General features: G+C 42.2%; 1 protein-coding gene across 1 annotated transcript; it reads left to right on the top strand.

The window, feature by feature from the left end:
* Positions 1-1,579: 1,579 nt before the first annotated feature.
* Positions 1,580-6,781, top strand: syngr3a (synaptogyrin 3a). The gene is made up of 4 exons (XM_061846124.1): positions 1,580-1,790; positions 3,568-3,802; positions 4,085-4,230; positions 6,044-6,781. Exons 1-4 carry the CDS (start codon positions 1,689-1,691, stop codon positions 6,254-6,256), a joined length of 696 nt encoding a protein of 231 aa, XP_061702108.1. The 5' UTR covers positions 1,580-1,688; the 3' UTR covers positions 6,257-6,781.
* Positions 6,782-11,953: the final 5,172 nt, after the last annotated feature.

Raw genomic sequence — 11,953 nt, 5'->3', positions numbered from 1 at the left:
TGTGCATGTGGAGTCTATAGAGCTCGCACACCTACGTCATAAAATCACGTGACTTTTGTTTACCTCGCTATATTGCCGGTCAAGGTAAGCATTACTCAATACTAAGGCGTTTGGAGACGACACGGAAATATGTCTTGGAGCACGATGCCCAGAGTCTTGTCCAATACTGTCAGACTTTTAGAAGGAGAAAATAAACAACGATACGTGGAAAAAATTTATTAACTCAGCATGGAGGGCCCGTATTTAATGCCGAAATGTATGTTTTGGATGGTTAATTTGCTTCCGCTTGACTTGGACAACTGGATATACGATCTGGTGAGTGAATTGTCGAGATTTACACGGAAAAGTTTGAAAGCATATAAAAGTCTGGATGCATACGAATACTTTGTTGCTGGATCTGTTCTCATCAGGAATAAATCCCACATAGTGACGGTTTTGACGGCTCGTGAACGCGGAAGTGTGTTTGACGAGACGCTAACCTTTGCCGGAATCCATCGATCTTTTCAGATAGTATTCAATACAAATACCAATATTTAAATTAATGACCTCTGGTTTTACACAAACTCGCATTCATTAACTATGATTGAAAAAAAAAAAGGGGGACGGAGTCGTCTCCATGGAATGTACATGGAAGCAATTGCGGTCACATTTAACCTCTGTAAACCTCTGCGACAGATGATTTTTTTTAAACACGCATTGTTCTCAAATGAGCCAACTTGGCATTATAGATACTTTTGGGTAATTTGAAATTGAGAAGAATAATTCCTACCTGAAATGAAGTGATTGTTACAGGCGTGTGTGTATTTTGGCTGGGCACCATCCATCATGTTTAATTAAATCCATTGATATTTTCTGGTCTTTTCAGCTGGTATTCCAACAGCACAACAGGTCTCGGTTATTATAAATATCCTCCTCCGTTTCAATGTCTCCCACACTCTGTTTGACCGGCAAGATGGCACCGTGAGAATGCTGACGTCACGTGCACTAGCTGCATTCATGAACAACCAAATCATGTGGGGGTCAGTCCTCCTAAAATAGGCCTAGCGCCGCCACTGCCTTGCCATCAACCATGGAGTTATGTATGCATTACACATCTATTCATGGCAGGGTTTGCCTCCTGTCAGGTTACTGTATATACTACACTGCCCACTGCACATTCACGGAATGAAAATGTGGTAAATTTCTATGATGGATGTAGATGCAGCAACTGTATAAGGTCCAACCTGGAATTGTGTAATTCATTGATTGACAGAGATGTTTCCTTTCATTTATGACTACTTCCTCACTTATTGACCTCAGCTCAAATGGCCACCTAAGCAAATGCCTTTTTCCCTGACAAAATATAAACTTGATACCGGTACGTAACATTTTTTTTAATTCAAAACTTTTGAAATAACTGTCTATATGCAACGCTCATTATCACGGTCGAAGCTATTAAATATTGTATGTTTAAATATTCCACAGTCATGGTTTGGCAGTGCAGTATTGATCTCAATGCGCTCCCAGTGAGAGCGAAAGCAGGCCTCGTGCTCGTCGCGCGCGCGTCCGCTGCAGGGGGCGTGAGCGCGCGCGGGGGAGCGTCCCTGCAGCAGAGCTGAGCAAGCGGCGCGCGCCGCGCGTGCCCCGCAGCCGAGAGGAGAGAGGAGCGTGCGAGAGAGCGTCGAGGAGCGTTCACGGAACCAGCGAAGATGGACGGAGTGGGATCGTTCGGAGCGGGCCGCGCCGGGTCCACTGTCGACCCAATCAGCTTCGCCAAACAGCCGCAGACCATCCTCAGAGTTTTGTCGTGGGTGAGACGTGTCTCTTTGGATTTTCAAATTGTGATTTATGATGCTGCTGCTTGTGTGCCCGTGCGCGTGGATTATGTGTTATCGTAGCTGCGCGAGCCTCGTGACGTTCCTACTACAAATGGAGATGATTATAAAAACACCCCCCAAAAAATTATCTGATGAATGTTCTGTTCTGGGGTGTGTTCATGCAGAGGATGAAACCAAGGCCCAGTTATTTTCCAGCATTTTCCCTATTACAGACGTTAAAGGGACACAGATACAACATAATATTATTTTTTTGTTTTTTTTTTTTTTTTTTTTGATCCAGCAAACCATAATTGTGCTGCGTCAGAATGAGCCAAACCATTCATGATTCACTTCTCTTTATTTGTAACCTTTAAATGATCGTATCATCACCATCTCGTTCGGCGAAATTGGCCGCTTTTCTCCCCGAAACGTCGTCTGTCGTCCCGACTGTGATTGGCCAGCGAACGTCGCTGCGCGCGCGCACGCACAGACCCACGAGCTCGCTTCGTGCGTGGGCCCGTCGCTTAAAAGGGAAGCGTCATCTCGGGGGGGGTGGGGGCACAGGTCTTCTCCCTTCCAACACCACCACCACCGATGTAAATATTAAAGTCACGAGGCTGTTTACCTATCTATCTATCTATCTATCTATCTATCTATCTATCTATCTATATCTATCTATCTATCTATCTATCTATCTATCTATCTATCTATCTATCTATCTATCTATCTATCTATCTATCTATCTATCTATCTATCTATCTATCTATCTATCTATCTATCTATCTATCTATCCTGTTGACAAGCCGCAATGTTTGCCACAAAGACAGCTTCCGGATTTTTCTCATGTGTTCCAACAGACAAGTGGAATGAAAGTCACCCCCCCCACCATCCATCCCTCCCTCCGTCCATTATTAGTTGGCGATGCATCACGATGAAGTGCATCTGACGTCGCAGGCAACTCTCCCAAACAATGGCTCCAACGTGTACGAGGTCGTTAAATGGAGCGTTCCCGTCAGTCACGATACACGAGTCCAAAATACCTTCTTGTGAGCCACATAACATTCGTAATAACACAGTCGTTAAAAGTATATCTGGTACAGTTCTTTTTTTATTTTTTTGCAGGTGCATTGCTTTGCTGCAAACGCACCAAGTCACTATAGACCCCCCTACCTGTGTATCTAAGCAGATTAGAAGCACACATGTGATCCCGACTCCGACATTCTCCCTTTTGTGTGTCCTTCCAGCGTCATATGACCCGCGGCGCCATGTGGGTGTGCATGCGTGTCACATGGCCCTGTTCTGCCATCCACTGTTATTCAGGCGAGGGGATGAAAAACACAGTTTAAAAAAAAAGAAAGGACTGTTGCGGATCACTACGAGGAGGAAGATGATTAACGTGATAGAATTTGCGGTGGCAACTTGTTATGCTTTTCAAATACATTCAAGCGCAAACGCACACGCACGCGACGCCTCAGGATTGTTTGATTCTCGAGGAGAAGCGAAGCATCAAAACTCTCCGGTTGGTCGTAGCAGAACGCTGTTTTGCAGTAATAATAATGTATTTATGTTACTTGGCACCAATGGAAAATTAGAAGTTATCTTCCATGAATCAAGACAGAATTGAACGAATCAAACGTTTATACACATCGGACTTGCGATTCTATAATGTGACGAGAAAAACTCATCACGTGATCTTACACTCCTTCTGTATCGCACCTACGTACGTTTTATTTACATTGTCCTCATGTCTCACCCCCCCCCCCTCGTGCAGATCTTCTCGCTGGTGGTCTTCGCCTCCATCGTGAACGAGGGCTACGTGAACATAGGCAGCGAGCGTCTGTACTGCATCTTCAACAAAAACGCAGACGCGTGCAACTACGGCGTGTTCGTGGGCCTGGTGGGCCTGCTGGCCTGCTCCTTCTTCCTGCTCCTCGACTACAAATTCTCTTCTATCAGCTCCGTCAAAGACCGCAAGAAGGCCGTCATGCTCGAGATCGGCTTCTCAGGTGAGGACGCACGGAAAGCCGTCACCTCCGAGAACCCTTGAGGTCAGGACCCGGGCCGGTTCTTCACTTTTACAGTAGATGCCTACAATAGCTTGGGGTTTCCTCTTCAAAGGCACACAAAGCCGTCGTACTTCCTTGTTTCCGATCAGTGAAGTGACACACCACGAGATATCAAGCGAACGGAACGCTTTCAAGTCAGAATGAAGAAACGTCAGCTGACGAGCTCTCCCCGCCGTGTGATCCTCTCACTACAAAGCAGCTCTGTCTGTGTTTTCCTGGCAGGTTTCTGGGCCTTCTTGTACTTTGTAAGTTTCTGCTTCCTGGCCAACCAGTGGTCTCGAACGACGAGCGACGAGCTGCCCCTCAACCAGGGCGCCGACGCAGCTCGGGCCGCGATTGCCTTCTCTTTCTTCTCCATCATCACTTGGGTAAGAATATGAAAGTAGAATCATGCGGGTTTTTTTTCCCCCAACCGCCTACAATTAAGAAAATAAGTATTTGAACACCATGCTATATTGCAAGTTCCCCCGCTTAGAAATCATGGAGGGGTCTGAAATTTTTATTGTAGGTGCATGTCCACTGTGAGAGATCATCTGAAACGAAAAATCCATAAATCACAATGTATGATTTTTTTTAACGATTTATTTGTGTGATACAGCTGCAAATAACTATTTGAACACCTGAGAAAACAAATGTTAATATTTGATACAGTAGCCTTTGTTCGCAATTACAGAGGTCAAATGTTTCCTGTAGTTGCCCACCAGGTTTGCATACACTGCAGGAGGGATTTTGACCCAGTCCTCCACACCGATCTTCTCTAGATCAGACAGGTTTCTGGGCTGTGCCTGAGAAACATGGAGTTTCCACTCCCTCCAAAGATTTTCTCATGGGTCTAGGTCTGGAGACTGACGATGCCATGCCAGAACCTTGATATGCTTCTTACGGAGCCACTCCTTGGTTTTCCTGGCTGTGTGCTTCGGGTCATTGTCATGTTGAAAGACGCAGCCAAGTCCTGTCTTGTAGTCCTGGGCTGATTCCTCACCTTTCTAAGGATCATAGAGACCCCACGAGGTGATATCTTGCATGGGGGTCCACTCCGATTGAGATTGACCGTCATCTTTAGCTTCTTCCATTTTCTAATGATTGCTCCAACAATGGACTTTTTTCCACCAAGTTGCTTGGCAATTTCTCCGTAGCCCTTTCCAGCCGTGTGGAGTTGTGCAATTTTTTCTCTGGTGTCTTTGGACAGCTCTTTGGTCTTGGCCATGTTACAAGTTTGAGTCTTAGATTGTATGGGGTGGACAGGTGTCTTTATGCAGCTAACAACCTCATACAGATGCATCTGATTCAGGATAATACGTGGAGTGGAGGTAGAGTTTTAAAGGCAAACTAACAGGTATTTGAGGGTCAGAATTCTGGATGATAGACAGGTGTTCAAATACTTATTTGCAGCTGTATCACACAAATAAATCGTTTAAAAAAATCATGCATTGTGATTTCTGGATTTTTCTTTTTAAATTCTCTCTCTCACAGTGGACATGCACCTATGATGAAAATTTCAGGCCCATCCATGATTTCTAAGTGGGAGAACTTGCAAAATACTTATTTTCTTCACTTTATGTGTGATGCCTGATCTGAGGTGTGCTGTGGAAACTTAAACAATTTCACTCAAAAGAAGCAGCTATTATTTAACATTATGAAATTATCACTGACATACAAACATCACCCACTTTCAGCACTGCCTAGAATATCCATCTATCCATTTTCTGAGTCACTTATCCTGACGAGGGTCGCGGGTGTGCCTAACCATATGCCAGCTGTCATCGGGCAGGAGGCGGGGTACGCCCTGGACTGGTCGCCGGCCAATCGCTGGGCACGTGGAGACAGACAGCAGGCACACTAATGAACAAAAATAAAATGGATGCAACAAATATCACAGGACTCACGATAATGTAAATATCATAATAATACCGACCCCATTAAAGAGGAGAGTAGACCGTGCTTGGCCCGCGGGCCGCACTCTTCTCACCCCTGCTGTAAATTGCATGTGAACGGTTGTTTTCGTTTTTTTTTTTAATGTTTTTGTGTCCCGCGACTGGCTGTTGAGCACGGAACGCCGTCCCCCGCCTCTCGCCCAAAGTCAGCTCCTTCACGCTCCCAACGAGGAGTTAGACCGCGTCAAGGATCACGAGTGGCACCGGTCCGCCGCTTCTAAGTGTACCCGTCCCACTGTGCTTTCAGGCTGGTCTCACCGTGCGCGCGGTGCAGAAGTACCTGCTGGGTACTGACATGACCCTGTTCACCTCGGAGCACCTGGACGGCGCAGCACCCACCCAGCCGTGCCCATCCAACTCACCGGGGGGAGGGGGCACCACCGAGCCTACGGAGACCTACCAAAACCCTCCGTTTACAGAGAACAATGCGGCGCCCACTTACCAGGTTCCCATTTACTAGATAGGGAAAGGTGACGCGGCGGCTCCCTGCGGTCAGCGCGGGCAGAATTTTCAGTGAGGTTACAAGAATAATCAGGTTTTGTTTCCTCCTCTTGTTGTTTACGTGAACATTCCAGCTTTATCTGCGCTTTTCTAGACTCACCTTCACGCAGATTAGGAAAAGAATAACGACTGAAAACGGGAGGAGGGAGCGTAGAAGACGAGGCCGTTTCGCAGTATTCACACCCAAAATAGGATCTCATCACGTAAAGCGACAAAAAGCACCTTCACTTGAAGTCCAAACTATTCCCTCTCATGCCAAACAGTTCTGGGGAATGTTTTTTTGTTTACTCCATGTCAATGTGTGTGTTTTTTTTTTTTTTTTTACTTTTCCTCCCTCTGCGGTTTAACAGCGACGATGCGTATCCAATCTGCATGTTTCCAAATGTAGAGATAGCAACTCAAGTGCCATATTGTACTGACAGTGACTTAAACCGAGTAGATGTACACAAACCCATCATCATCATCATCATCATCATCATCATCATCATCATCATCATCATCATCATTACCACGACGACAATGTTTTTGTGACTAAGTGCAATATCTCACGTTGTCATGCAGATTGCTGTGTACAATACTGTACTGTGCTTTCAATAGATTTACTTTGCGGTGACGCAACTAAGTGAACCTCCGTTCTGTTCAAATATCACGATGATATTTGGGAGGGGGGCGGGGAGGGGGGGAAATAATGTGACCTGTAATCAGTACAAATTAATACAGTTATTTATGTTTGTTTCAAGCAAGTGCAATCTTGAAATTGTGGAAATTGATTTGGAATTGGCTTATTGTACATTATAGACAGTGGATGTCAAAAGTCAACACACCCCTGTTCAAATGCCAAGTGTTTGTGAGATAATGGACAATGGACCTTTTTGATGGCAACCTTAAGCTCCGCCCCCTTAGCCATGTCCTACAAGCTTCCAAAATGGCGATTGAACACAACATGTTTGAAGTCAATTCTCTATCACGTATTCCAAATAATATTGAGGTATGTTTTTTTTTTTTTTTTGCCAAATGCGTCAGACTTGTCCAAGAGAGTTCTACAGAGAGGTCTCAACTATTTCACGCAAGGACATGTACATGGAATTAAGATTTTGAACAGAGCACGACGCAATGTCAGAGTTACACCGAAACGTTGGCGATCAATGGAAAAAAGTTTGATGCCTCACAAACTTCATATTGAAATCCAACAGGATAAAATAGTGGAATCGTACTTCGCATGTAAAGCAGGGTGAGTACTTTTCACTTGGAAAGATCACGAGTAATATCATTGTAGTCTTTATAAGTGAGCGGGTGTATTCACTTGACTTGGCTCGTAATGGAACCCAGTGCTCTGTCTTAAAAGTCTGATGTAATACAAATGGGCAAATAGACATTTTTCTTGAATGACATGGCGCATTTACGTATCACTAACCCGACTCTTTGACATAAAACATGACACGCTTCATTCAGCAGGGCACTGATACACTAACAAAGTGAAAGTCGTTCTCCTGCAATGTATAAAGCACTGATAATAATTGAATCAAACTCAGGAGAAGATATTTCTCCCTCATGTACCTTCGAACATACAGCCTTGTGTTTGTTGATTTTGTCCACATTTAGTTGTACGTGCGCCCTTCTGCGAACCTGAATCCATCGTAGACACTTCGTCAACTGTGTTTTAGGCTTTGGAAAAGGAATCAACTGGGCTCCTTGTAACCTAGCAGGATATCTTTCGTCAGAATTGTATGTTCCCCAAGCACATATGAGGACCATTTTCTTCGTAACATTAACTTTTCCAAATGCACGCGACTGACAACTGGCATTGCTGCTGGGACAATATGGCGAGAGGAGCTTGTCAAGCCAGGAATTAAGACAATGCGGCTTTCTGATTGGCTATTATTGTACGAATGATTGACAGGTCGGAAAGGTCCAAAGCGTTACAGGTGCAAACATACAGGTTTTAGGTCTAATTTATTTTGGTGTCATTTTTTTCAACAGGGGTGTGTGCACTTTACATCAACTTTAAATAATTTAAATTAAAATAAGCCAAAGTAGATTCGTGATATCACAAGGAAAAAATTATTTCAGTAGTTCAATTCAAAAAAGGAATTTCATGTTATTTAAAATCACAACTCAGTGTAGACTACTTTGTGATTTCAGTTTTTTTTATAATGTTGATGATATACTTATTCTTTTTAATACAAAAATTAGGTATGAATTACTAAAATATTATAGCGACATGTTTCATAAATCTATAATATGAGAGGATTTCATGATTTCACTTTTTGATGTTTTTTTCTTCTATGATCTTCCAATTTTTGGAGCTCTACTTGTACGTAGCCATCGTAACAAAATGGTACGTTTTGAACTGGTTATATGTCACATTACGTTTGGCGTAGAGTTGATTTTTATTTTCACTTTCCACGCATCCATCGTTGCTCAATCACGGGCTCCGTCTCCAATGACACACGCACACTATTCAGCTTTGAATTGTACTCATGAACCTCAGGCAAATTTGACTTGTAGAATTTGAATTCTATTCAAGCTTGATATGAATATTTATTCTTGACGTGGATGTAATGGTGAAAAAAAAATACAAAAAAAAAAAAAACCATCATCCTCCCTGACTGGGATGGACTCCACCCAAATGCACGTGTATGATTTGTTTACCAGCGAATGTACGCGGTGTGTCATTTGAGACGGCGTCCTTTGTTGGATGTTGTCCCGAGTGAGTCGAAAAAAAATCTTTTGTACGTCAGGTGTGTTTGAGTTTACTTTTTAGAAGCTGCCAAACTGCCCTATGTTCTTAAGAATATTTTCTTGATTTTGAACACATTTACTGTTATCTGTTTACGGGGGGGTCGCGAGAGGATGGAGTGTGGTCACATGCCAAATCTCTGTTGGGGTTCTGTTGCCACGGCGAAAGGGTGCTAAAGTCTGACCCTGACCCCTGGCGCGGCCAGAAAATCTGTCCGAGGGTGGCCGCGACCTCTGGCCAACCACGTAGCTCCGCCAGTCATGTGTGTATGCTTGGATGTGAACGAGTTCAATATGTCGCTGCTTTCCACACTTCTTTTCAAGAATAAGTTTTAGGACTACGGAAGGACATTGCTGCAATAATCTTCATGTTCCCCAAACTAGAACCGTTCTCCCAAATTGAAGGTTTTACCCTGCTAGTGCAGAAGCCTTGCCTATGCTGAAGTTGCTCCTGTGAAACAGCGCCCTCTGCTGAACAGTCCTGATAACTGGTACAACTAGGTCTCTAGGTTAAAAGTAACCATAATAGGAAAATGCATGATATTGTATGGAACTAACAATGTAAAATGACAACAAGAGCCATGAATTTACTCATTTTGGTTATGATGCATATGAATTTGCCGCATCCCAAAAATGATGCTGTCAATCACTAGTGCACGACGCTGCTCTGTTAGCTTCAGGGCAGGGAGGGGGGTTACTGTCCCACAGTGGTTTATTTCCTGTAAGGCTCTGCGATGAAAATGGGACACAGACTCTTTTAGTGGCGCAGCCCAATGACTCTTTATTCAATTTTCAGCGTCACTAATGTGACAATCACATCAATTGTGGTCCGAGGAAAGCAAACAAATGACCAGTGAGGTCAACGGCGCACAAAGACGCTCAAGAGGGCATTTATAGTCATGTCAGTTTTTGAGACACATTTAAAAAAAATAATAATAATAATCTGTGGCCTTCGTTCGGTAAATTGCGTCGTGTTCTACTTCCTGGAAGGATTCAGGTCGGACTTTGACATAATGATTCACCAACTTGTCAGGGGAAAGTTCGTTTTTGGTCAAATTATAGGCACTCCTGTATCTACTAGCATTATTTCCCGGCATTGTTAGAAACGGATGAAAGACGCCAAAATGAAAAAGCATTAATTTTCCCAGGTTCTAATGCCATGGCCTGATTTCAACTGCCACGCCCGCAGCATCTCAGAATGGATCGAGTGGCTTTATTTTTCACGATTTTGAAGCCTCAATTTAAATATTAGGCGATTTATTTATTTATTTTATTATTGAAATTGAGCAGGGTTGTTCACAACACTCTTCTCTGTAAAGTGTCAATTTAAAAAGAACACATTTTCCCTTTATAGGGATATAAATTGTTTTAAAAAGAATGTCTATGTCCAAATAAAGGCTTCTGCTTGAAGGGATTCTTTCCTCATCTGCAATTGAGTATATAATTCCCCCGGTTATGATTAATTGATGCCCTAACTTGTCAAACAGCTAGTGTTATCAGTTTTGCTGTTAAAATATCAACGTGCAGTGGCATGATGCTTGAATTTATTAACCTGTGTGGTTCTTTGCAAGATTATTTCCATGCTCACATAGGGTGGAAATTAATTTAGTAGCCAGTGTAGAAGAAGCAGTACAGAAATGCAAAGTGTGTGTGTGTGTGTGTGTGTGAGTGGTGGGGAGGTGGGTGACTAATGCTTGGGTCAGGTTGTATTGTTACTCTCTTTTTCAGTCCATGTGATAGACTAAAAAAAAATAAGTCCAACAGTCTCTGTGTTTTGTGCTCTGGCCCATGGACACTGCTCAAGTGTTGCTTGACAATTCAGTATATTAATTTAAGTAAATACAACATGGATGTAATGCTGTCATGTTTTCCTTTTGAGGAAAAATATACTATACAGTATATATATATATATATATATATATATATATATATATATATATATATATATATATATATATGAAAAATGATTATGAACCAGAATGAGCTCTTATTCAGAAACACTTTCAGCACTCCTAAATGGGCCACGGACACAAAAAATGAAAGTCTGTGATCATGCTGTAGTTTTGTTGGACTGAAACATAATAAAATTAATGATATGTAGTAACGCTGGTGCTGTCAATTGTGAGGGTTGCAGTATAATTCTTTGCATGGATGTTATGATTTTTTTTCCGTCAAATTGATGATAAAATTCAAAAGTCCATAAATTAACAAGTGAGTTTTCATTTTAGCGTGCTGCCCATTTTGATGTCGGGTTCTTTTTTGTTGTTGTTGTTGTTGTTTTGACAGTGTTTGACTTCTTCTGTGTAAAAAAAAAAAAATAAAAAAAATAAGAAAGAAAATGAAAAATGTCGTGTACAGTCAAGTATCACCTGTCTATTTCCGGAATGTCTCTGGACTACAGTCTGAGCATCACTCCCAATAATTAATAATAAAAAAAGACAACTAAAAATATGTTTTGATATTGCTTCTTTCCCCAAGTTAGGTTGCTGCATAAATTGAAGAGTTATATATTGACCAGCCACAACACTGACATAATGATATTCAAAACAAGAGCTATATCAACATATTCGGCCCTTATGAAGATAATGTTCAATTCTGATTGACACTGACAGAAATTGACTCATTTTTTTGACCATTTTTACCGGGTTTTTGGTTGGCGACCAGTTCAGGGTATCTCACATACACAACCAGACTGGAAGTAGTGAAAAAAAAAAAAAAAAAAAGAGTACAAAAGTTAAAAATTTCTGTTGGGAATAAATTAATTCAGTATCATGGGAGACATATTGGAATTTAGTATGGAAGTAAATATAAAAATGCCACTGAAATTTGTATTTTTGTATAGCTATTTTGAGTACATTTAAAAATCCAGTTATTTCAATGTGATCACATTTTTAAAAGCTGTATTTCTTTCTTTTCA

This window comes from Syngnathoides biaculeatus, chromosome 16 (genome assembly GCF_019802595.1).
Source record: "Syngnathoides biaculeatus isolate LvHL_M chromosome 16, ASM1980259v1, whole genome shotgun sequence".
Taxonomy (NCBI): domain Eukaryota; kingdom Metazoa; phylum Chordata; class Actinopteri; order Syngnathiformes; family Syngnathidae; genus Syngnathoides; species Syngnathoides biaculeatus.
The sequence above is the reverse complement of the archived record's forward strand: the minus strand, read 5'-3'. Positions and strand labels throughout refer to the sequence as shown.

Coding starts and splice junctions, on each gene's coding strand:
- syngr3a (XM_061846124.1), top strand. CDS start 1,689: ATGGACGGAGTGGGATCGTTCGGAGCGGGCCGCGCCGGGTCCACTGTC. Junction 1,791..3,567: donor TCCTCAGAGTTTTGTCGTGG/GTGAGACGTGTC, acceptor CCCCTCGTGCAG/ATCTTCTCGCTGGTGGTCTT. Junction 4,231..6,043: donor TCTTCTCCATCATCACTTGG/GTAAGAATATGA, acceptor CTGTGCTTTCAG/GCTGGTCTCACCGTGCGCGC.